Source organism: Carettochelys insculpta, chromosome 2, assembly GCF_033958435.1.
Source record: "Carettochelys insculpta isolate YL-2023 chromosome 2, ASM3395843v1, whole genome shotgun sequence".
Lineage (NCBI taxonomy): Eukaryota > Metazoa > Chordata > Testudines > Carettochelyidae > Carettochelys > Carettochelys insculpta.
In genome coordinates this window covers 210467811-210494028 of record NC_134138.1, presented here as the reverse complement: position 1 = coordinate 210494028, position 26218 = coordinate 210467811, and the positions used below count along the sequence as shown (strand labels likewise).

At 42.3% G+C, this 26218-nt stretch overlaps 1 protein-coding gene across 1 annotated transcript in view; it reads left to right on the top strand.

The window, feature by feature from the left end:
* KCNH8 (potassium voltage-gated channel subfamily H member 8) overlaps positions 1 to 26218 on the top strand; it is a 428672-nt gene that overhangs the window by 336899 nt on the left and 65555 nt on the right. Inside the window, exons 9-10 of the mRNA XM_074986135.1 lie at positions 17997 to 18196; positions 23972 to 24221. Of these exons, the coding sequence (XP_074842236.1) occupies positions 17997 to 18196; positions 23972 to 24221 (450 nt within the window). The remainder of the gene's footprint in view (positions 1 to 17996; positions 18197 to 23971; positions 24222 to 26218) is intronic.

Genomic DNA, 26218 nt, shown 5'->3' with positions numbered 1-26218 from the left:
TCAATACCCCTGTAAATTAAACATCTAGCAATAAAATGAGAGGGAGAAAAAAAGCCTGTGGAATTATCATCTTTTTCCCTGTCCTAGCAATAAGTAGCTGTAATTATAATGAGTCAGACAAGGGTCAATATCTTATTAATTCCAACAACTTCATGAATGCTACAGTTAGTACAGTAAAATTGATACCGTACAATTTCAATGCTGCTTATAATGAAAAGGCAAAATAATTAGGGCAAGGGCAGTGGGAGAGAGAACTCAGTGGTTTGAGCACTGATACGCTGAACCCACGGTTGTGAGTTTAATCCTTGCGGGGGCCATTTATGGATCTGGGTCAAATACATTAACAATAAAAAATAAATATCTGTCAGGGATGGTGATAGGCCCTGCTCTCAGTGCAGAGCACAGGACTCAATGACCTCTGAAGGTCCCTTACAATTCTAGGAGATAGGTATAGCTCCATATCTTCAACCTTCAAATGTTCCTCGTGCATGCAAGCTAGTCAAACACAACTTTCTGTAGTGGAATGTGGGAGAGATTGTTTTTATTGAGGTATCAAGAAGTATCCATGAAGCATCTATGAATATGGAAGGACTTCCGAAAACTTACCTTGGCAAAATATAAAGAAATCCTGTAATTGCCATTTATTTCCTAGATAGAAGAATTTCACTTATTTTCATTTCAAAATATCTGTTCCAGTGTTGGGGGATGTAGTTTTGCATGTTTGCTTGTTTTTGTAGGTTTAATTTGCAGACTGCATAATAATCAGAAAGTTGACATTCTCCTGTTATCTCAGAGGAAAATTAAAATCCCCATGACTTAATTTTTCCTGCAGCTCATGACTGTCTTTCTCTGAGATCACAGAGAATGACTTGAATTCTGTATGGTGGATCAGAGCAAGGACTCAAACCTCCAAACGGTTACTTAATTCTCAGAGCACTACAAAGACTTACAGGGGTACAGGAACAGTTTGTGCAGTGGGCTGCTGAGAGCCAGTGAACCAAACTGTAAACTCTGGATGGAATGGAAACCAAAAACATCCCTAGTTCAGCACCTATAAAGAGTTAGTAACTAATTGGTGTGAAATACAGAACTTCTGTGGAACTTTGAGAGATATTTCCTCACTCCTAAATAGTTGGTTCAGTGGGGTCGGGGTGTTAAGGAAATGCAGAGAGATTGTCAGGTTTTATCAGGACTGTAATGCAGCTGCAACAGTAGGAAATGGGGCAGCTGAAAGACAGGTTTGCTGAAGGGTAGGTTGGAAGAAGAGGGAATAAATTTACCTCTGGGAAAGGATTGGATGGCAGCATATGGCAGGAGCAGGAAGAAGAGGCTGATTTAGAACACTTCTGCCTGCAGGTTTGTGAGAATCTAAGTATGCAGGACAATATTTAGAGGACTCAGCAAGAGAGCAAAGAGGAGCAGGGCAGATATTATGGGGCAGTGGGAGGTTACAAATATGGTAGACAAAGGAGCCTGTCTTAACCTCAGTAGAATTTGTTGGTGACATGAATATTCATCTACATTGTTTCAGAGCCTAAGGTATTTTTGTCTGACAGACATGGTTCTTGATGTGCCTTTGGTGTATAATTTTCCCATATTTTATATTTTACTACACATTAATGAAGTGGCTAAAGTCTTGAAAATTAATACGATATTTTGCATGATACTTGCCCTAGTGAGGCATCAATTAGTAAATCTGTTGGCTTCATATAGAGTGAATAGTAGTTTTTTTAAAGTTGAAGTAATAGGGTTCTCTGGATGTCACTCCAGGGTAGCTCAGCTGGAAGAATATATATCAGTGTTTGCCAAAGTGTGGAAGTGTTCCATCATTAAGGAAAAAATTATCTACCCTTTATTAATGAAGGCCTTTAGAATGGCAGATCAAGGAAAGGGGTATATTTAACAAGGACAAGCCCGTAAGTTGTGTCTGTAAGCACTTTTCAAGCATGATCTTAAGAACTGGGGAGAAATAATATTTATTGATGATATCAGTTGCTTCCTTAACTTAGTTTTATGAAATTTTGGTTGATGTTTATGAATTTTACATAAAGCCTGTTCTTCAAAGGTAGCCATTACTTTCTGTGCATTAAAACTTTTATTTATTTTTATTGTACTGTGAAGTAATATTCTTGTTTTATTATACCTGTTTTCTAGTTTTAATGTACCATTTTGTATGAATTCATCAGTTGGGATGCAGGACAGATAAATAATCATAGGCCAGACAAAACTGTCTTCCTCAATGGAATGGATGGTGGTCTTAGCAGGATTGATGGAGAAAATAAGTGGATCATGCACAGAGAATTTTTAAGATAAGTAAGAGCTTTAGACTTTAGTAGATCTATCTTCTGGCTCTTGGCAGGTGAACTTGCTTTCACCAGCTGAATCCAGATATATTAAAGATTGCATTGTGATAGTACTGTACTTGTTCAGCAGTAATAAGCAGTTCAGAGAAGTGACAAACATTTAAATCTGTTGTGGTCAAAATCTGATTTGTAACTGTCTGACCTACAGGTTACTCAGGTGAATCAGTTGCTACTAAAATATATTATCTGCATTTGTTCTCCTGTCCTGGCATGTAGGTGCCTCTTAGCAATATCTTATGGTGGGAAACTGCCCAGTCCCAAAGTAGTTTGACTTCCCAGATTCAGCAGTGTGAGCCTATTCTTAAAAAGAAAGAGAGTATGGAACAATGAATGCTGATTTGAATCATCATCATCATTTCAGATACCAAGTCTCTGAAAGCTCTTAGTGCATTTCACTTGTCCCTCAATGTGTAGAGTTCTTGTAGAACCCAAATTCATAAGTGGCTTCAATAGGGCAGTTAGTATTACTGGATATTTTTGGCAACAATATCCTTAATATCTCTGCCTCAGTGCCCTGTCTGTAAAATTGGGATAATACCATCAACTCATCCACTCATCTCACAGTGGTAGCGTAAAGATAAATTCATCCATGATTGTGGAGTCTTCCAATGCTATAGTGATAGTCCATTAGTCACATAGAAAAGCTAATTAGAAAACTAGTAATTCTGAATTTACAGAAGGGTTTGAAGAGTGTGCAGCAAAGAAGGCCTGTGGCCACATGCTGAACAATGATTATAAATAAATGTTTAAAGAGCTACCCAGTCAGAGAACTTCATAGCCACTGGAGATGGCCAGGATGGGTAGAGAGGGAGGTTGGGAGTCATTGCCCTCTCTCTTCTTTAATTGGGGAACATATCCCACTCACTTTTGAAAACTGGGACTCAGCAGGGCTGTAACAAGGGGGACAGCCCTGCAGGCCTATGACCAGAGCAAGGTAGCATAATGAAGAACCTTCTACTCAGCTGGCAAGGTGGAGGGTCAGCTAGGCCATATTTGAGTGAGTAGTATTGTAGTCTGGTGCACAAGGTTGCAACAAAGAATTCTGGCCCATTTTGGATGCTAGTCCCCATCCCACTTTTTCCAGTGCCCATGGTGAACATGGTTCATCCTGTGCATGGCATCAGGGTCCTGTGGAAGTAAATATCATCTGGTTATGTAATTAAGGACACAATAAAAGCATAACTGCATGACCGGATGAATGGACGGCCTGAGTCTGGCATTTTCTAGCTGTTGGCTGTTTGATGTTGCAATGGCAATGTTCCTCACCATAATATTTTTTAATTTACTATACACACACAGCATGTTCTCCCACTGTGCATCCTGTCTTTCCATTCCATCATACTGATCCCATTTTACAGATTTCTTTGTACTCCCTTGACTTCATCTCAGCTCACCAATGCCGTTGCAAGTTGTTGTTATGAAATCTCTCCAAATAGGTACTGTGCTTTATTTAATTCTCTAATCTCCTTTCACAACAAAGGAGTTACTGGTTCCTTCATTATGCTCATCTTAGTTTATAACAGTTTGAGAAACTTTCCTAAACTACTAAATTTGTTGCCTGTCTCTAACTTGTGAGCATCATTAACCAACAGGATGCCTCCTTTCTTTCTCGCCTCCCTTTATCTTTATTCACTTAATCTGTTCAATTTGCCACATAAGGTCAGAGCCATGTTTGTCTTGTTTACAAACCATTGTCTTCAGTACTCTGGGTAGCCTTTCTCTGCTTCCTTTAAAGCTAGGAAGAAAGATGAACCTGAGGAGCAGTAATTAGACTTTTAAATGTTTTTTTTTCAATAAACTATATATAAATAGGCTCATTATGTTTCCCTGCTGTAAATGTAATCTAACACTAATTACTTCCACTGACAACAGACAAGCACACTGCACACCTAAACATAGACTGCTTATGTCATCGGCACTCCTTCAATTTTGCCTCAAGTCTTTTTATTCCCAAGCCTCTCTGTAATTGCAAATACAATGTCCTGTGTCAGATCTGTTTGGATAATTGGGCCTACAAAACTTCCATAATTGTGAGCACAAATGTGAAAAGTGAATTAAAGTTTACAAAAGGTCACAATAACCAATCACAAATATCGATAGGAGAAGGTACAAAAGAGACTCAGACTTAATTACCAGCCAAAGAAGAAGTTTAATTGACAAGCATACTTGGTTACTGGACTATGTATGTGTTCTTGTGTTCTTCCCATAGAAGTACCAAGTGTCCACATATACTGTGCTGGATACTGGTAAAACACAACATTCGCTTTGTATACCCATGTCCATGTTGGCACTGTTGTTATGTGACATCAGTGCTACCATTTTAGGGGTGATATCCCAAGGTTCTGTGCAGACAGGGAGACACCCTGGGCATTACTGTGCTTTGTGGTATTAGTGTCGTCTCCTGCCTTCACACATTTGCTGATAGCAGTTCCTGATCACTGTTACGTGGCTGTGTTCCTGAACATGGGACAAGTGCTCCTTCCATGGAATAGGCAAGGAGTGAGCTGCTGAATGGAATGTGGGCAGAATTTTGAAATATTAAAGAAAGCTGATCTTCAGTGTCAGCTCCATTGACACGCTACAAGATGTGGTGAATGCCTTTGTGATTACAGATATTCTTGTGAGGACTGTCAGTCTGGTGTAGGAGAACCAGCCAAGTGTTGTGAGATCACCTTGCTCTAGAAACTTGGGAGGACCAGCAGGGAATTGAGAAATTTCAGAGGTGGAACCAGACCTGCATGGAGCTGTTTGAAGATCTCGCACAAAATCTCCAATGGTAGAATGTTCTATTCAGGGAAATATATCAGTGCAGCATTGGGTATTACCCTGTGGACGATGGAAACACCAGATAGCTATAGATCTGCTGCAAAGCACTTTGAGATTGTAAAGCCCGTTGCTGGTGATCTACCAACTGATGGTTACCATAATAAGAAGAGCTCCAGAACTAGCTGGATTGGAGAGGACGAAGCTTCCACACTGTGCAGGGGCCATTGACAGTATCCATATTTCAAAACTTTGCTTTCCAACAGGGCCAAGTGACTGTGTGAACCCAAAAGATTACTTTTCATTTGTTCTTCAAAGCTTACTGGACAGCAGAGATATATTCATGAATACAAATAGAGAAACATCGGAAAGGTTTGTGATGCTAAGGTGCTGTGGAGATTGGAAATTTTATTTAAAGAGGAAAGGAGGGACTTTACAGTCAACCATAGAGATACATAGAGATCTGTGCGTCTCAGATTAACACGACTACTGCCCTGACAGGAGCAGGGAAACCACAACCTGACTCTTGGTGCCCCTGACATGAGCAGTTTCCTGCTTCTGACAGGAGTGGGGAAACTGCCTCTGTCAGGGGCAGCAGCCTGACTCTTGGCTGCAGCCCAACAAGAGCAGTTTCCTGTTGGGGTGGCCACAGCCTAACTCGTGCCACCCCTGACAGGAGTGGTTTCCTGCTGTTGTCAGGAACATCAGCTGTTCCTGTCAGGAGTGACAGCTGAGAGGCAGGCTGCCATCCCTGACAGGAGTGGGGGAATGCGCCTGTTGGGGGTGGGGCAGTCTGACTCTTGGCTGCCACCCCGATAGGAGTAGTTTCCCAGTCCCCAGAGTGACAGGGAACTGGGAACCAGGCAGCAACTTGGCTTCTGGCTCCCGTCCACTTTCAGAGTCAGGAAACTGAGCAGAGCTGCAGCCCTGGTCAATTTCCTGGCTCCAAGGAGTGGAGGGAAGCCTGGAGCCAGTCTGTCCCTGATTCTCAGCTCCCCTCCACTGGCTGGAGCCAGGAAATTGACCAAGGCAGCTGCCCTGGTCAGTTTCCCAGTTCTGCAAGGGGAGGAGAGCTGGAAGCCAGGCTGCTGCCTGCTTCCCAGTTCCCTGCCATTTACAGGACCTGGGAAACTGACCAGTGGGTTCTCATCTCCCCTTGACTTGCATGAATATTTAAGTTATGCGGGGGTGGGGGAGGGTGTTTTAAGGAACACAACCCGCATGTAACTCGAGAGTTTACTGTATTCCAAAGAAACAGTATGGCCAAATGCCAGCTTTTGTCAATGTCTCAGGTCTGACTGAAAACTTACAAGCACTTAGCTAGAAAGCAGTTTGTCTTACTTGTGCCTTAGCATTATCAAAATCAACATTGGAGGTGATAATATTAGATTATAAGAATGTGTTGAGTGTTTTTTAAAATGCTTGTGGTCTGCTGTATGTATTGTCCTCACTTAAGTATCCTGCATGTGGTAAAAAGCAAGCAAGCATTTGTGTGGTAAACCTTTTAGAGTATGTGACTTATCAAACAGGAATAAACCTTTTTAATGGAAATGATGGTCTCTGACAAGAAGTTAGTAAATCTTGATCATTAAATGCAAGTAATTTTTTATGTAAGATCAAAGACTGTTAGACATATTCCCTTCCTCAGTCCCAATGGAGAAAAGGACTTGCATGGAAGCTGGTGCTATAAGCTTGATTTCTGAGGAAAGAAGATACAAAAATTCCTCACAAGAAAAATGTCGTTTTGCTTTTTGAACTCTCATGGATCCAGATACACTGACCTAAAGCAGAGATCGCCAGAGTCAATCCAGGTCTTCTGTAAAACACATTTTGAATGAACAGATTATTACATCCCTGTCATTTTTAGGAATCATAAGTGGCAAATAATTTGCCTGCTTTAACCTGTAAATAACTCCTTTTCCATAGTTAATAAACCTTTAAATTCTTTATTACAGGATTGGCTACAGGCATTGTTTTGGGGATAAGATCTGGGATACCAGTAAGCCACCTGAATGCTTTGTTTTGTTTTGGTTTTTGGGTGGGTGGGGGCTGGTCTAAGTAAACACTTCTCACAAGTCTAGCTTGATTGTGTGACAAGGCACACTGAAAAGTCTGACTCCATGTTACAGTGACCTATGAGTTGATGTTTGTTTGTGGGTTGGTAAAATCTGATAAAAAAACACAGCACCAGTATGGGGTGTCTGCTCTAGTTCTGACAGTCTGCACCGAGGAAAACACTCACATTCATGAGCCACTGCAGAGAATGTGGCCATTGCAGACAGTGTGACATGACAATTGTTATATTGGGGGGACACTGCATACCCACTTCTAACTTGACTTATGGAACAAAACCGTGACATCAATGAACCTAGAAAAAGGGAATTCCAATACAAATTCAATAGCTGCAGAATGATCATGGAGTGCCTATTTGAGAGGCTGAAATTTCATTGGTCTGGAAGCCAATATGGTGAATATCATTCACAAAACTGTCACCTGCTGTGCCTTCCATAACATTTATGAGGATAGAGAGGAGCAATTGCATCCTGCGTATTCTCAGGACAAGTCTGCTCTACTGACCCTGTTCAGGCAGCCAGATCCAACCCACATGCACATTGGTCTTTTTTCCTGTTACCAGGTATGCCACATGTGCATATCTCTTGGCACAGAAGAGAGGCAGAGGACTTCATCTGCTTTTGCTGAAGGGCAGCACTGGAAAAGCATTCGAGGAAATAGTGGCACATAATTGTGGGACTACATAACTTTGTGCGAGTTTTATTCCTCTATACTCAAAGAGCATTTACTTTTTGACCCTATGACAAATCACCCATTGCACACAATTGTAACATTGTACTGTGTTGGGGTGGCTACGCCACCCTGGCAGGAATGAGATTAATAGAGCCCTATGGTGGCTGCATGAGGAGCAGCCAGTAAGAGAGACATAGCAAGATGCAGCCTCAGAGTCATTCAGTCACTGCTGGAAGTGTGAGAAGAGAAGTATGTCCTGAATAGCCTGCAAACTTGTAGTACTTTGGGCAGTGCAGTTGGAGACCTGAAGAAGAGAGAGGGATGGAGCACATATGAGCTGTTGAGACTGAGTAGAATGCTGTGGCTATGGGGAAATGGTTCAGGGAAATGCAGTGGTAATAGAGACAAAGGAATACAGATTGCTGTTTAGAAGGTCCATGGTCTGGGACCTGGAGCAGTGGCCAGGCTTAGGTCTTCCCCATACACACTCTCACCTTGGGGCAAGTGACTGGACAGTTGGGCTACGTCTACACGTGCAGCCAACATCGAAATAGCTTATTTCGATGTTGCGACATCGAAATAGTCTATTTCGATTAATAACGTCTACACGTCCTCCAGGGCCAGCAACGTCGATGTTCAACTTCGACGTTGCTCAGCCCAACATCGAAATAGGCGCAGCAAGGGAACGTCTACACGTCAAAGTAGCACACATCGAAATAGGGATGCCAGGCACAGCTGCAGACAGGGTCACAGGGCGGACTCAACAGCAAGCCGCTCCCTTAAAGGGCCCCTCCCAGACACAGTTGCACTAAACAACACAAGATACACAGAGCTGACAACTGGTTGCAGACCCTGTGCCTGCAGCATAGATCCCCAGCTGCCGCAGAAGCAGCCAGAAGCCCTGGGCTAAGGGCTGCTGCCCACGGTGACCATAGAGCCCCGCAGGGGCTGGAGAGAGAGCATCTCTCAACCCCCCAGCTGATGGCCGCCATGGAGGACCCAGCAATTTCGACATTGCGGGACGCAGATTGTCTACACGGTCCCTACTTCGACGTTGAACGTCGAAGTAGGGCGCTATTCCTATCTCCTCATGAGGTTAGCGACTTCGTCATCTCGCCGCCTAACGTCGAAGTTAACTTCGAAATAGCGCCCGACGCGTGTAGACGCGATGGGCGCTATTTCGAAGTTGGTGCCGCTACTTCGAAGTAGCGTGCACGTGTAGACGCAGCTTTGGACTGCAGTACTGTCTCCCAGAAGGGGGAAGCACACGTGGTGATAAGGTCAGAGGGCTGCCTCTTAAAGAGAACTCCTGGGAGTGACATGGGTCTGAGAGCACATGTGACAGCGGGTGACGCATACTGACCTGTGGAGCTAATCCCAGGATGGCCAGCAGGAGGTGCCACTGTGGTAATTCCTGGCCTATCACAGTCATCTGCACAGGGTTAACACTTCAGGGTATGTCTATGCTACAGAATTATGTTGCTCTAATTTACATTGATGTACAGCCACACTGCAATAACTAAATCACTTTTTTGTACGTCTAATCTGTTCTCCTCAGTGGTACACATCCTCACCAGAAGCATGTGCACCAAATTAACTCTCAGTGTGGGCCTTTGTGGCATGGCGTCTGAAAGGCAACAGTAGTCAATGTAAACAATGCAGTGCCTGTATAGGGTGGCTGCTGTGTTGTAATGGTTCTGAATTCACTGTTCACACTTGTTTACAAACCTCCATTATTTGGAATACTTAATCTCTCCAAGGCTACATCTACATGTCAGCCTAACTCAAAATAAGCTATGCAGTGTGCTTTATGCAATGAGGACTACATGGATGCTGAAACAGTGCACCCATTATTTCAAAAAATATTTCAGAATGATGTGTTCGAGCCAAAGACATAGACTAGTTATTTCAGGATACCAGGGTATCCCAAAATAGCTCTGCCATGTAGCTGTAGCCTGGATGACCCCATCAACATTTGCTTTGTGGTTGTACAACTATGGATCAGTTGTTTATGGAGCTATTAAGGTTAAAATTGCTCAAGGTTGGGGAGGGGGAGAAAATGCCATGTAATCATTAGGTAGTGGTGGATGGTTGAATTGTTTTGATTTTTTTAATATATACCAAGACCTGAACACATTTATTTACCCATTTTCTATGTTGTGAATTCTGTTGTGTTTAGAAGTAGTAGTGCTTTCTCTAAGAACACAACACTGACTGTGTTTTCCCTGTCCCTCCTATGTATCTTTAGCACTTGGGATTTTTCTGAAACCTGGGGGTATTTGGGGTGTGGGACAGAAGAAAAAGGGTTTGCAGTATGATGGCACCAGACCCTTACACTGTTCCATTTCTGCACTGGGAATTGTGGGGCCCAATCCCAAGTCTGAAAGCATATGGTTTAGGAAGAAGGGTCCCCACATGCATCAAGAAGACTGTTTGTTAAAAGCTCTATGACACAGATGAATAATTTTTTGGAAAAAAAATATAAACTAATAAAATGCAACTGGACTGAACCTGTGAACAATGGTGAAATGCTGATGGGTCTCCACCGGTCTTTTTGTCCTCAGTTGAAAAGGGGGAACAAAGTGGAGGGAGAAAGTGTTGATGGAAACAAACAGGGACTCATGCTGTGTGGGCTTGGCATGGGGGCACTGCACACTCCTGGCAGCTGTGGAAGGGCAAGAGAGTGTGCTGCTCCTTCTTTTCTAGTGAAATGGTTTCTCTCTCATCAGTGGAAGGTCATGCCAGTTCAAAGACCAGGATAACATTTTTTTCCTTTTGGAAGAAGCCAAGAAAACTTCCCAGATAACATAACTTAGCTGTAGAGCTCCACAACTTTGATACCTTTCAGGATTCCACTAATATGACTGTTAGACTGTCCGTGGTTCTCAGACAACCATCACAGCTCATGACAATATAGCAGAAGCTACTAATGGTAAGATGGATGTACTAATTTAAAAGAAAAATACAACTTGCATAGTGTCTCAAGAAGAGGTGGGTGGCAGTTCATTCCAGAATCTGTTATCAGTTTGAAATTTCTTCTTTAAAGGCTGGCCAACATTTGAAGATTGCAGTAGTTGTCAAGGTAACAGAATGGAAAAGAGAGGAGGCTTTCTAAAGTCCTGTGGAGGAAATTCAACAGTTGATGCCAGAGAGGTGTTTCTACTAATGGTCACCCCTACATATTCCTGAATAGAGAGGCTTCACTAACTTGACCTAGCAGATTTGCACTGCCATTGAACTTCAAACCCCAGCTGAGGCTTCCGCTACACCAAAATTTGCTGAAATTTTATTAAAAAAGCTAGAAGCCATTACACTGAAAATTGTTTATAGTTTCTGCTAGCATACAGGATTTCCATGCAAAAGGAGTTGTGAACCATGAATGTGACCCACTGCGCACAGCTCCGCAACTTGCCCTCCCCTTCCAGCATCTCCAGAAAAATCCTCCCCCTCTGCCTGCCTAACAACATGGATATAAGCAAGGAGAAACAGCCCCTTGCTACTCCACCATGAAGGAACACCTGGCTGTATTTATACAACTGTCAGAGAAGATCTTTCTCCCACCCTCCTTTTCCCTGGCTTGTGGAACACAGACTCAGCGCAGGGATAGAGTGAAACAGGGATGGTGAAAATTGTGTAATCTTCCAAAAAAAAGAAAGAACTGCTGTGATTGCTTTTACCTCAGACAGCTGAAGTGTTCTCTTCCTGGACCCAGTTCTCCCTTTGCCACCAATCCTCAGTCCTCAGCTCAACATTTAGAAATGACATAAAGTCAATACTAAAACTACTGTCTTCCAAGAGACAAAAGACAGCCATATCTAATGTCAGACAAATGACTGTAAATTTTCTACATCTCTCACCACATTCTCAACCTGGACCTTTCTGAAACACCCTTTCCCTTCTCCTGGTCTGCATCCCTAGGACAATCATTGCCTGTTTGTCATCCAAAAAATCCACAGATGATGGGCACAATTAATTATTTGTTTTTCAAGACATAGCTTCTGACAAACATATAATTGTGGTGTTCTGGTAATCAATAAAGCCAGTTATCTGTAGCTATTCCATGTTCTGGGACAATATAAGTGTTGAAGCAGAGTGAGAACTGGGTTTATATTAGGACTTTAGCACCAGGGCAAAAGGCGATATTATGGGGGAACTCGTTTTAGCTTGCCAGCCTTGTGTTCTCATTCCTGCTGCAGCTGGAGGCTCTCCTCAGAATCACTGGTGGGGGAAACTTTCTCAGTCAGCTACTCCAGGCAGAGGTGAAAAATTACATGCTTCTCTTCCTCTGGATCCTCCATCACAACCTCTGCCTTCCTGGTACCTTCTAACCTGGGCCCACCTCAGCGTTCCATTGAATGAGAGGGCCAAAGGGGTTAAGGAGGGGATTTTTGAGCCACTGAGGCTTAGTACTGGGAATCCTTACAGCAAATTGGCCAGTTTGTCATGGAAGGAGCATGTTCAGCCAGTCCACCTGGAGCAAGAGTTGGAATCTTTGGAAACCTTATACAGAAGCCTCAAGTACTTGATGCATTCCCAGCATTAGGACAGAACCTACTCAATGTCCATCTGCTCCAGCCTCCTTGAAATTTCCTGGTAAACATATGTGTTCCTGCTGCTTCAGGAAAAGTCACAGAGGATGATATGGTCAGCCCACTGGTGCAGTTGGCAGGCAAGTCATCTGCCGTCAGAGCAGGATCCACATTCATTTGTTCTAATCAAAAGACTGCAGATGAAAGCTATGTTGAAGTGGTCAGGGCAGCACATTGTTACTGAAAATATATGGGAACTGGGACCTTATCAGTTTGAGTAAAGGTGAGGAACAAAAGAGTTCAGTGCATTGTGGCAATGGTGGTGAAGGACTGCTGAAACTGAAGACCTGATACATGCCCCTTACATCCAACCACAGTGCAGACTATTATGGGTACAAGGCCATGCCACAGGCCAAGATATGTATTTACCCACACCCTGCAGGCCGGGTAGCTTATTCACCCTCTACTTGCCTTCAGCTATGTGGTTCTGGAGTTTAGACATGAAGAATAGGGGGTTATAGCACAGTCATGTGCAGGGATGTATACAGGCATAGCTAGAAAGGCCTGCTGATGTAACTCAAGCACTATATCAAGAGCATGTTGGGTAAACAAGAGATGTGGGAGGCCAGGAATCAATGAACCAAAGCTGACGTTGCAAATTAGGCCAAACTGGTACACCAAATAATTAGGGGATGGGTTGTTTCAGCCATTAGTCCATTCTGATGTCCATAAAGAACAAGACTTTGGAAAGAAAAATTGGCTAGTGAAGTGAGATTCACCATAATGGATGCTACTCCCACCATGTCCTAGGACCCCAGACCATCTTTGTCCTATTCTTGAGAGGTGCCCCACCCAGATGGAGCCAGAGAGAGGGACCCAGATGACGTTGCTGCCCCCACCAGCTCTTGTTGAATCACAAACCTCTCCTACGTCCTTTCCCTTCCCTATGTTATTGTTTCTCTTTCCTATCTCTCTCCTTTTTCCTTGCATCCGACATGAATCAAGCTTAGCTCACCAAGACTGTTCATTTTACAACTCTTCTGTGACGCTGTGACCAAAGAACTAAAAGCAGTGTCCTGAGCAGCGTGATGCTGGTACAAGTTTTCCAGATCTCTGAGTGGCAGATAAGACCAAGTGCCGTATATGTGTTTTTCCAGCAATGCCAGAGACATGAACTGTATTTTCCATCTTTCCCATTCTTTTGTCTCCCTTTTTGTGTGTTTGTCTTGTTTTGTCTTCTAAGAGATGGGATCAGACTTTTACAACAACAGTAATAACTGCTCCAGCCCATTTCAGTTAATTTCTTTCCCAAAAATGGACAGTTATTACCACAAAGACTGTCAAACAAGGGATTTTCCCCTTCTAAAGGCTCACCAGTGAGAGGGAAAAGGAAGCAGGACCATGGTTACAATAGAAGTTTTGCTTTGAAACTTTACATTTCAAATTCTTTAACTGTTTTCCCTTCTTTCTGATATCTGTAAGAAAAAATTAAAACAGTGGTTAATGATGTGTATGCCATGGCACAAGCAGGCCGAGGGCTCTGTAAACCTAATGTTGTGTAAAATCATTTAAGTCTGCTCAGTGGCTGGGTTCTCTTAACAGCACTGGGCCTCTATATTCCATCTAATACAACAGACCTGGCTGGTAAATACTCGCAATACCGCATTTGACCTCATGCAAACAAAAGAAGTCAAACGGTCAATTTGAACGTCTAAATTTTCATTTAAACTACCTCAGCTTTCTACTTAAATGAAAGTTATTGACCAGGTGGTATATGTGCCCATGAATTAGACATTTTTGTGAGGAATTTATTAAAGATATTCCTCTGCAATGAAATGCTAGCTTCCCAGAATTATCCAAAACAACAAATTAATTTCTTTTTTACTGTTAGCAGCAAGACATTCTATTGAATGTTATTGGAAAGATGTGACTTATAGAACTGTGGTTTAGTCTTGTATGGCCTGTTTTCCTCATGGAAACAATTTTTTGCCAAATATTTACACAAGAGACATGTCAAAAAGAGGATAGATATAAAGAAACTAGTAGCTTTACACAGCAATGGCCAGGAGTTCCAAAACAGAGCACAGTTTCAAATTTCTCTGTTGTATCTCTTTTCTGTAAGTTTTAGTGAGAAGCAATCCTGTTTCAGGTTCATTCTATTTTTCTGGCTCATCTTGTATCAGTCTCTTCAGCATTCGCTCAGTCATGTCAATTTTGAGAACTGTACCTGATTTTGGATTCCGTCCCTTTTCTGTTTAGTTTTATGAAAAAACATCCCATTCTATGCATATTTCATTTTCCTGGCACACCCAAACCCTTACCTTGCTTTAAGTTAAAATAAAAGGAAGCTGGATATCAAATTTGGTGGGTCTAGCTCTTACTGTTTAAGAGAAGTTCTTGATCTAATAGACAAACTATCTAAAATATATAGTCAATTTGGTCACCCTTTTTATTCATACTTTGAGCAGAAGAGGCTCCCAAGCCAGGAATATTCATCCAGTTTGAAATGGCTTGACAAAGAAATGTATTTCCTGAATTTGTTTTTAATCTCTAGATACTCCAATAACAACTGATATCTGCACTAATTCTGACCTAATTTATGAGGTGGTTGGAATAACGGAGCCTTGGAGGGATGATTTGCATAACTGGAGCACAGCCATGAAAGGTTATAAACTGTTTAGGAAGGACAGACAGGGGAGAAAAGGAGGAGGAGTTGTGCTCTATGTGAGGGAGCAATATGATTGCTCAGAGCTCTAGTATAAGGAGGGAGAAAATCCAGTTGAGTGTCTTTATGTTAAGCTTAGAGGCAGAAGTAAGAGAGATGATGTTGTAGTTGGTGTCTGCTATAGACCACCAAATCAGGGAGATGAGGTAGATGACGATTTCTTCAGACAGCTTAGTGAAGCTTCCAAACCACAGGCCCTGGTTCTCATGGGAGACTTTAATCATCCAGACATTTCTTGGGAGACCAGTACACCAGCAAACAGACAATCCAGAAAGTTTTTGGAGAATGTTGGGAATAACCTCTTGGTACAAGTGCTGAAGGAACCAACCAGGGGATGTGCACAACTTGACCTGCTGCTCACAAACAGGGAAGAACTAATAGGAGAAACAGAAGTGGATGGAAATCTGGGCTGCAGTGACCATGAGATAGATTTCAGGATCCTGACAAAGGGAAGAAAGGTGAGCAGAAATATACAGACCCTTGATTTCAAAAGAGAAGACTTTGACCTCCTGAGAGAACTGATGAACAGGATCCCTTGGGAAACGAAGATGAAGGGGAAAAGAGTTCAAGAGAACTGGCTGTATTTTAAAGAAGTCTTACTGAAGGCACAGGAACAAACCATCCTACTGCATAGTAAGAAATGCAAACGTGGCACGCAACCAGCTAGGCTTACCAAGGAAATCCTTAGTCAGCTTAACCTCAAAAAGGATCTATACAAGAAATGGAAATGTGGACAATTGACGAAGGAAGATTATAAACATATGGCTGGAAAATGCAAGGGAGTAATCAGGAAAGCAAAAGCATACTTAGAACTGCAGCTGGCAAGGGATGGGAAGGGTGACCAGAAGGGTTTCTACAGGCATGTAAACAATAAGCAGGTTATCAGAGAAGGTCTGGGGCCGTTACTGGATGAGAAAGGTAATGTAGTGACAGATAATGCAAGAAAAGCTGAAGTACTCAATGCTCTTTTTGCCTCCATCTTCACGGACAAAGACAGCTCCCACACTACAGTGCTAGACAATATATTATGGGAAGATGGAGGGCAGCCATCTGTGGGAAAGGAACAAGTTATGAGCAATCTAGAAAAACTACGTGTACACAAATCCCTGGGTCTGGCTTTAATACACCCAAGAGCATTGAGGAAATTGGCAGACATCGTTGTCGAACCTTTGGCCATTATCTTAGAAGACTCTTGGAGATCAGGAGAGATCCCAGATGACTGGAGAAAGGCAAACATAGTGCCCATCTTTAAAAAAAGAAACAACAATCCAGGGAACTCTAGACCCGTCAGCCTTACCTCAATCCCTGGGAAAATAATGGCGGGGATCCTCAAGGAATCTATTTTGGAGCACTTGGAAGAGGGAAAAGTGATCAAAAGTAGCCAACATGGATTCACCAAGGGCAAGTCATGCGTGACCAAACTGATTAGCTTCTAGGACAAGGTAACAGGCTCTGTGGACATGGGGAAGTCAGTGGATGTGATATACCTTGACTTCCGCAAAGCTTTTGATACCGTCTCCCACAACATTCTTGCCCATAAGTTAAGCAAGTATGGATTGTATACATGAACTATAAGATGGGTAGAAAGTGGTCAATGGCTCAATATCTAGATGGCAGTCGGTTTCAAGTGGAGTGTCACAAGGCTCGGTTCTGGGGCTGGTGTTGTTCATTATCTTTACTGATGACCTGGATGAGGGACTGGATTGCACCCTCAGCAAGTTTGCGGATGACACTAATCTTGGGGGAGAGGTAGAAACATTGGAGGATAGAGATAGGATCCAGAGTGACCTGGATAAATTGGAGGATTGGGCCAAAAGAAATCTGACACGGTTCAACAAGGAGAACTGGAGAGTCCTGTACTTGGGATGGAAGAATCCCAAACATTGTTATAGGCTGGGGATCGACTGGCTAAGCAAGCAGTACAACAGAAAGAGACCTAGGGGTTATAGTGGGTGAGAGGCTGGATATGAGTCATCAGTGTGCCCTTGTAGCCAAGAAGTCTAACAGCATAGTAGGGTGCATTAGGAGAAGCATTTTGATCAGATCTAGAGAAGTGGTTGATCCCTTCTATTCAGCCCTGGTGAGGACACATCTGGAATATTGTGTCCAGTTTTGGGCCCCACAGTATAAAAACTTGTGGCTGTGCTGAAGAAGGTTCAGTGGAGGGCAACAAACATGATTAAGGGGCTGGAACACATGACCTATGAGGAGACGCTGAGGGATTTGGGCTTATTTAGTTGGCAGTAGAGAAGACTGAAGGGTGATTTAATAGCAGCCTTCAACTTCCTGAAGGGATTCTCTAAAGAGGATGGTGAAAAACTGTTCTCAGTGGTGTCAGTAGAACAAGGAGCAATGGTCTGAAGTTAAGGAGGGAGAGATGTAGGTTGGATATTAGGAAAAACTACTTCACCAGGAGGGTGGTGAAGCACTGGAATGTGTTATTTAGAGAGGTTGTGGATTCTCCTTCCCTAGAGGTTTTTAAGTCCTGGCTTGACAAGGTCCTGGCTGGAATGACTTAGTTGGGGTTGATCCTGCTTGAAGCAGGGGGCTGGACTAGATGACCTCCTGAGGTGCCTTCCAGCCTTCTGATTCTATGATTCTAATTTTAAATTTTTTGTACAAAAGTTCTGAAATACCACGTCTATCTCCTCTCTAGTTTTGCCGAGCATGCTATCAAAGTAGCCATGTTTACTTCAGAGTTTTATTGCTGTTGTATACTTCCAAAGGTATGCATTCTCCAAAATCTCATTTTACCTGTTTATTAGTGAAATCTGAGATTCTGTGAAATTTATTCTAATATTTTCCATATTGTATTTTAACAATAATCTGCAGTCACTACATCCTATTCAACATAATTTCTGTTCTCCACAGCTCTGATGCATGCCTTGGTGTTCGGCAATGTGACTGCTATAATTCAGAGGATGTACTCCAGGTGGTCCCTTTATCACACAAGAACCAAGGATTTAAAGGACTTTATACGGGTCCATCACCTGCCACAGCAGTTAAAGCAGAGAATGCTTGAATATTTCCAAACCACCTGGTCTGTCAATAATGGAATAGATTCCAATGAGGTAACAATTAAAGACTTGTTTCCATTGGCTTTTTAGATTTGTTCTTATTTTTGGTTAAGACCATTTTCGTCTGCAGTAGTATGCAAAGTGAGTCATCAAAAAGAATCCGTATGAAGACTAAAGATGACTTTGTTATCTCAGAGATGTTATGTCAGATTCCCTGAAACTAAAAATTCAAATTTCAGAAGGACCACCTGAGATTACCATAATTTGGAGGAACTGAAGCATCATTCAGCAGGGGTCATTCTGATGATGACCTGAAGTACAGTAAACCCTCGATTTAACAGACTAATGGGGGAGGGGTTTCCATTAATGCTGAAAGTCTGTTATATGCCAATGGTTATACTGTATGATGATGCACTGGCCTTCCCAGCCCATCACTCACTCCTAGTCCTCTGTGCCCCTTCTTCCCCTCCTGCCCCATTCTTCCCCTAACACCTCCATCTCCCTTTCCCAATTACCAGTAGAGGAGCTGAATGCTGGCCTGGTTCCTCCCACTCCTGCAGCTCTCAGCACTACGGCTGCTCCAGCCCCCAGCTCCAAGCCACCCGTGCAAAGGTAGAGCGTGGCAGCCCACAGCTGCCAGCAGGCAGCAGCCTCCTACACCTTGGCTGCTGCTTAGCGCCATTGCAGGCAGCGGCAGCTGGGTGCCGACATATTCCACACACATGGGCCTGGGAGAGGAGAGCTCCTGTGCCCCGCCACAGTCCCCACAACCCTGGCTCCTCTGGCCCCGGTAGCCCTAGTCGCTGCAGTGGCCCCTCCAGCCCCAGCAGCAGCTCTGGTGAGCCTCTGGCATTTATTTGGCGGGGGGGGGCAGGAGGACTGGCAGTCAGCATCTGTTATTCTGAAGTCCACTATATCAGGGTCCTTTAAATCAAGGGTTTACTGCGGAGGTGTTTCTGCCCTGCACCAAAAGTTAAAGTATCCATGGAATTATTCCAACGGGGAATTTCCTCCCTCTCACTGACCAAACTCCTCACAACCTCCTTCCTTGCTCTTTCTTCACTGCTTGCAAGTTTTGAATATAGGTTGCTGCATTTCATGGATGTTGCCTGTGCAGAGTTGTGAAACATGGCTGGATCCTTTAGACCACTGATGGGGAACCTCCAGTCTATGGGCCAAATCCAGACCCTTACTTAATTTCATCCATCCCATGGCAAGCTCTGAGCCTCAGCCCTACCCCATAGGGGTGGAATGCAATTGTTGCCTGGCAAACCTTAACAAAGTGAATTGAGTGGGAGCAAGGTGGGGGGGTTGTTTTTGTTTTTATTTTTGTTTTTGTTTGGGGGGGATTGCACATCTCATTTGGGAGAAGGTGAGTGAGCGATTTTTTATTATTATTTTTGTTTATATGGGTCTTCCAACTGATTTTTCTGTGGGTCAGTGGCCACTGACTGAAAAAGTGTTCCCCAACTCTGTCTGAATGTAAAATATGCTTATTTGTATAATGTCTGTGTTAACTAATTACTGAAGAAGTGTATATGAGTGTGAACGTTGGAGAGAATTCTAATGGTTTCCTTATACAGTATGGCTGTGTCTACATGAGCCCCTTCCTTTCGGAAGGGGCTTGTTAATGAGGGAGTTTGAAAGATGCTAATAAGGTGGTGCCAGGAATATGGGAAAACAAATGGGAAGAAAGGGCTTTCGAAGACTGGGAGGGTTGCTTCAAATGGCCCCCGGCTACACAGGCAGTGCACGATTCGAATCGCCACTGCCATGATTATGCTAATGAGGCACTGCATATTCATGGCAGTGCCTCATTAGCAATTTTTGAACTTCCTCATTAACATGTCCCTTCCAAACAGAGGGGGCTCGTGTAGACATAGCTTATATGACCCAACTAAAATGTTTATTTCACTCCATAGGCTATATTGACTTCCTTGGCCCAATGCATGTTTGAATAAATCCTTCCTGTTGGATATTTCATCATCATTATAATGTTTCCTTATAAAACTCAAGAATCTCTAAAACGAAAAAAAACAATGTAGAAATCTGAAGATTTTGGTTTTGGAATATTCTTTTTTATGTTTTCTGGTGAATGCACAAAATTCAAGGGGTGGGATTTCCAGCAGTGCCAAGAGACCTAGTAGCATACCAGATTTTCAGTGGCACAAATGTCATTTGCCTCTTCCTATTGACTTTTAAAAGTTACTTCAGCCCTTTTTCTAAGCTTCCGCCCTCCCCTCAGAAACATTTTTTTGCCTTGGTGGAAGAAAGGAGAATGTTTGTTTCATTAATTTTTATGCCACCACTGTATAAAAAGCATCTGTGATGAGAACATAGGCAGTGAGTGAAGGCTGAGGTGGGGAAGCCATCCCCAGTTCTGTCCCCCATTGTGGCCACTTGTCATGTTGAACCTCATGAGATTTCTTTTTGCCCAAACCTCCAATTTATCTAGGTCACTCTGGACTTTATCCCTACACTCCAACATATCTACCTCCCCCGCTAGCTGAATGCCATCCACAAATTTGCTGAGGGTGCAATCCATCCCCTCATTCAGGTCATTAATAAAGATGTTGAACAATACTGGCCCTAGAACTGATCCTTTGGGCACCCCATTTGAAAATGACTGCCAACCAGACATTGAGCCATTGATCACTACCCATTGGGCCAGACCATCTAGCCAGCTTTCTATCCATCTTACAGTCCATGTATCCAACCCATACTTCCTTAGGGGCAAAAATGTTGTGGGAGACTGTATCAAAAGCTTTGTTAAAGTCAAGGTGTATCACATCCATTGACTTCCCTATGTCCACAGAGCCAGTTACCTCATCATAGAAGCTAATCAGATTGGTAAGTCATAATTTGCCCTTGGTGAATCCATGTGACTACTCTTGACCACTTTTTCTTCCAAGTGCTTCAAATTATATTCCTCGAGAATCCTCTCCATGATTTTTCCAGGGACTGAGGTAAGGCTGGTCAGTCTATAGTTCCCTGAATTGTCCTTCTTTCCTTTTTTAAAGATGGGCTCTACAATTGCCTTTTTCGAGTCATCCAGGACCTCTCCCAATCTGAACAAGTTTTCAAAGATAATAGCCAAAGGGTCTGCAATGGCATCTGCCAATTCCCTCAGTACCCTTGGATGCATTAAATCTGGATCCATGGATCTGTGTGCATCTAGCTTTTCTAAATAGCTTCTAACCTGTTCTTTCCCCACTGAGGGCTGCCTCATTTTTCACCCTCCTTCCCATACTGTAATTCCTAGTGCCATAGAATGGGAGATGACCTTGTCTGTGAAGAATAAGGCAAAAAAAGAACCCACTGAATACTTTAGCATTTCCCACCTCATCTGTCACCAGGTTACCTCCCTCATCCACTAATGGCCCGATAGCCTCCCTCATCATCTTCTTATTGTTAACATGCCTGTAGAAACCCTTCTTATTGCCTTTCACATTCTTCGTTAGAAGCGATTTCAATTGTGCTTTCAGTTTCCTGATTACTCCCCAGCATTCTCCAGCCATATAGTTATACTCCTCCTTAGTCAACTGTCCAAGTTTCTATTTCTTATACACATCTTTTTTGAGTTTAAGCTCACCAAGGATTTCCCTGGTAAGCCAAGCTAGTTGCCTACCATATTTGCTTTTCTTACTGTGCCTTGGAATGGTCAGTTCCTCTGCCTTCAATAAAACCTCCTTAAAATACTGCCAGTTCTCCTGAACTCCTTTCCTCTTCATATTAGCTTCCCAGGGGATCCTGCACATCATTTCTCTCAGGAAGTTGAAGTCTGCTCTTCTGAAATCAAGGGTCTGTATTTTACTGCTCACCTTTCTTCCTTTTGTCAGGATCCTGAAATCAATCATCTCATAATTTTTGAGATGGTACAGGAGAAGTGGATTTGGCCTGGGACCAATAGAAGCATCGTGCATGGACCCAGGCAACATTATGTCCTCATCCTGCCCGTATCCAGCCCTGGTTGCCACTCTCTTCTATGTCTCCTACTAGTTCTTCCCTGTTTGTGAGCAGCAGGTCAAGCTGTGCATGGTCCCATGTCTGTTCCTTCAGAACTTGTACCAGGAAGTTATCCCCAGCATTCTCCAAAAACTTTCCGGATTGTCTGTGAGTATTGGTCTCCCAACAAATGTCTCTCACAAGAACCAGGGCCTGTAATTTGGAAGCTTCATTTAGTTGTCTGAAGAAATCCTTGTCTACCTCATCCAGCTGCTCTGAAGGTCTATAGAAGATATCAACCACAACATCACCTCTGTTGCTTCCACCTCTAAGCTTAACCCAAAGACTCAACTTGCTTTTCTTCTTTCATATACTGGAGCTCTGAGAAATCATACTGCTCCCTCACATAGAGCACAACTCCTCCTTCTTTTTTCCCCCGCCTGTCCTTTCTGAACAGTTTATACCCTTCCATGCCAGTGCTCTAGTTATGCGAGTCATCCCACAAAGTCTCTGTTTTTCCAATCACCTCATACTCCTTTGACTGTGTCAGGGCCTCCAGTTCTTCCTGTTTGTTTCCCAGGCTTCTTGCATTTGTGTAAAAGCACCTTAGATAATTAGCTGATTTGTCTACTTTTTTTCTTTCAAACTAGAGGTCCTTCTTTCCTGTTCCTTCCTCCTCCACTTACCTCAGGGCTTGTGTTACCATCCTCCGATGAACCTAGTTTAAACTCACCTCACTAGGTTTGCAAGCCTGCCCTCAAAGATGCTCTTTCCTCTGTTCATTAGGTGGATCCCATCTCTTCCTGGCAATCCTTGTTCCCAAAACAGAATCCTGTGGCAAAAGAAACCAAATCCGTCTATCCAACACGACCTGTGCAGCCACGCATTTTCTGCCATTATTTGACAATCCCTGCCTGCACCCCTTCCTTCAACAGGGAGGATGGATAAGAGCACCACTTGCACTCCATATTCCTTCCCAGAGTTACATAATCCTCAGTGATCTGCTCACAGTCATTCTTTGCTGTCTCATTAGTTCCTACATTTTTTTGGAAGTCTCTCTGTCAGATCCTGGATTCAGAGCCAGGCTCAACAGCCAGAGTGGGAACTTGTCTGATTAGGACTGAGGAAAAGCTAGCAAGTTGTATTCACCTTTCTTCAGGGTTTCCCATTGAACATGTGCCTCATTCCACCACACCACCATCCCTTTTCCCCCAACATCCAATGTAACAGTTAGGAAATTCTACAATGGAGAACCTTATGAAGTTTTGGTTCCATATACCTACGGCCATGGGTTATACCACAGGAGTGGGTGTAAAATTCCATGATTAAAACAGGAAACACATTGCTGAATCTTTCCCTTCTTTTACAGCTATGATTTAAAATGTCTATCTCCCATTCACATGATATATGACATGAACATGCACATATAATGTAGCATCACAACATTGTCTATTTATGCTCATGCCATATAGGTCTGGAATAAATGATTTATTGTTTTAGTTCTACTTGGAGTCATTGTCCCAGACATTGTACATGATATGAAAAGTACTGTCTGCCACAAGGAACATACAAACAATAAAACAGCCAATTTTTTCTATCAAAAAGCTGCAAGAATTGTATGTGGGTTTTGTGTACAAGGTAAACTTGTAGTACAAATGTATTTTTAATTACCAAAAATCCCCTTAATATATTATAAAGTACTCCTGAAATCAAAGGGTACTGATCTGTAATAACTAAGGACTGCAAGATTTGGTCCTCTGTAATACGTGCATTTTATTTTATAAATATAAGCAAGAGAAGATCTAAGCTTACTGCATACTTTGCTAGCAATTCTGATCACTTTTATTTTACACATGCCAATATTGTTTTTTCCTTTTTGCACAGCTTTTAAAAGACTTTCCAGATGAGCTGCGCTCAGATATCACCATGCACTTGAACAAGGAGATTCTGCAGCTGTCCCTTTTTGAGTGTGCCAGCCGTGGTTGCCTCAGGTCTCTGTCTCTGCATATCAAAACCTCCTTTTGTGCTCCTGGGGAGTACCTCCTGCGGCAGGGAGATGCCTTGCAGGCTATCTATTTTGTGTGCTCAGGTTCCATGGAAGTACTGAAAGATAGCATGGTGCTGGCGATTCTTGGTAGGTCAAAGTTTACTGGCTTCAATGAAAATGAATAGTCCTGTGATACAGACAGTACTGTACAGTTACGTGTTAATAGAGATGATCAAACACTAGAGATGATCAGATAACACTTAGACCATTACTAACTATTGTCCTAGCATTATAGGTGAAAGATGAGCCAAAATCAGGTCCTTAGATCTGCTATATGTACAACTCAAATATTCCTAAGGTTTTGGTTCTGAGCTAGAGTCAAGATTAGAAGGGGCATACTTTTAGTTCAGAAGAAGCCCAAGTCACATGAGTGGTGGTCTTACATTAATTCATCATTCAAGGAAAAGTCTCCTGAACACAGCTTGCTAGATGTTGGCACCATTAAATCTAATCCCAACCCAAGGCACAACTGAGCTTTAAACCCAAACCTAAAGTCACAGACTAACTGTAACCCAAATCTGTGTAACACTCTGTATTCTGACCCATCTAACGTAATGCTATGAAGTAAAGCAGCCTTGTTTTTTTAGCTTATCTTTGTCATCAGCTTTCAAGGGGAGGCATCCAATAGCGTGAACAGAGAGTGAAAGTTGAGTCTATTCTAGGATCAGTTAGTTATTGCTATAGCCTGTTAACCTACCCAAGTCTCAAGTAATTGCCATAATGGCACCCAGGCCCATACCCATTAAAATGAAAGAAAAGACTCCCGTGGACTGTGGATTTTGAAACAGACCCACCAGACATAATCAAGTTCAATGTTTTTGTAAAGCACTTTGATATCCCTGATGAAAGGTGGTGTAAGTGCAAAATAATATTTAATGTGAGTTGTTAGGCCCCTTTTGTAATTTTAGCATTTATTTTTACATTTCTAAGTGTAACAGCATTGAATAGCCATACAATACAGAGACAAACCAAGAATTTACTTTCCATATTAACCTCCTATTTTTGTAAGACTATGCTAGATTCTTGACATTACTGATCCCTAGTTTTTATAATTGAATTTCCTTTATTTTGTTACTAGTGTACATTTAGGGGTTAGGTTTTTATAGGAAAATAAATATAATACATTTTTGCTTGTTTTATAACCACTTAATTTCATGAAATTGACAATCCAAGCCACTCCAGGCCATTACTCTTTGTAATTAGGAAGTTAAAAAATGCTTAGCATTTATTGGATCAGCTAAACTAGCGCTGTAAAATAGGGTGTAGAAAAATAGGCTTAAATATAACAAAAGGTCAAGAGTTGCCTGGAGTGGAATTAAAGTTTCATTAATGCTTCCATTGATAAGAATTCCTGAAAATGTTAATCAAAACATTGTACAATAGAGATAAAAACAAAGGATTGGAGGATTTCTGCATGTGACTAATGAAATCACAATTAGTAAACAGAGTAAACAGAGATGTAATAATATGGGTGAAGGTTTCATCACCAGGAATGGGAACTTCCTCAGTTAAATCAGATTAACACTAATAGTAGAGGTATACTTCAATCCTATGCTGCCACTAATAAGAATATACATTGCAGATGTGAAGTAATCCAAGAGATGCATTCATCATTAAAACAGTGGCTTATTCTCTGGTCAAACTTATAAATTAAGGCCTATGATTTTAAAATTTATTCTCTAATTGTAATTCCAATTAAATAATCTTCGAGTTTTTATATGTTTTCTTTGGCAATACAATATCGTTTACGCATTGGATAATTGGTTCAGTTTGATTTATAAACATGAATGAATATGGGTTCATTAAGTAAAGATATATATTTGCTGAACGAACATGCTTTTAAAATATACATATTAGACTTATATTTTAAATATTGTCTAGAATTTTTTGGAAAAAAAAAGATCATTCATCGAACAAATGAATTTGTGAATAAGGTTGCAATGACATAGGGGTATTATCAAACAGATGTCTCCACATAAATCCACATGAGCCCATCTGTTCTCCAGTCAGGAAAGGGAAGAGCTGCTTAGCTTTAGACTGACTTATGTGGTGACATCTGTTTAAATGACAAATATTGGTGTACC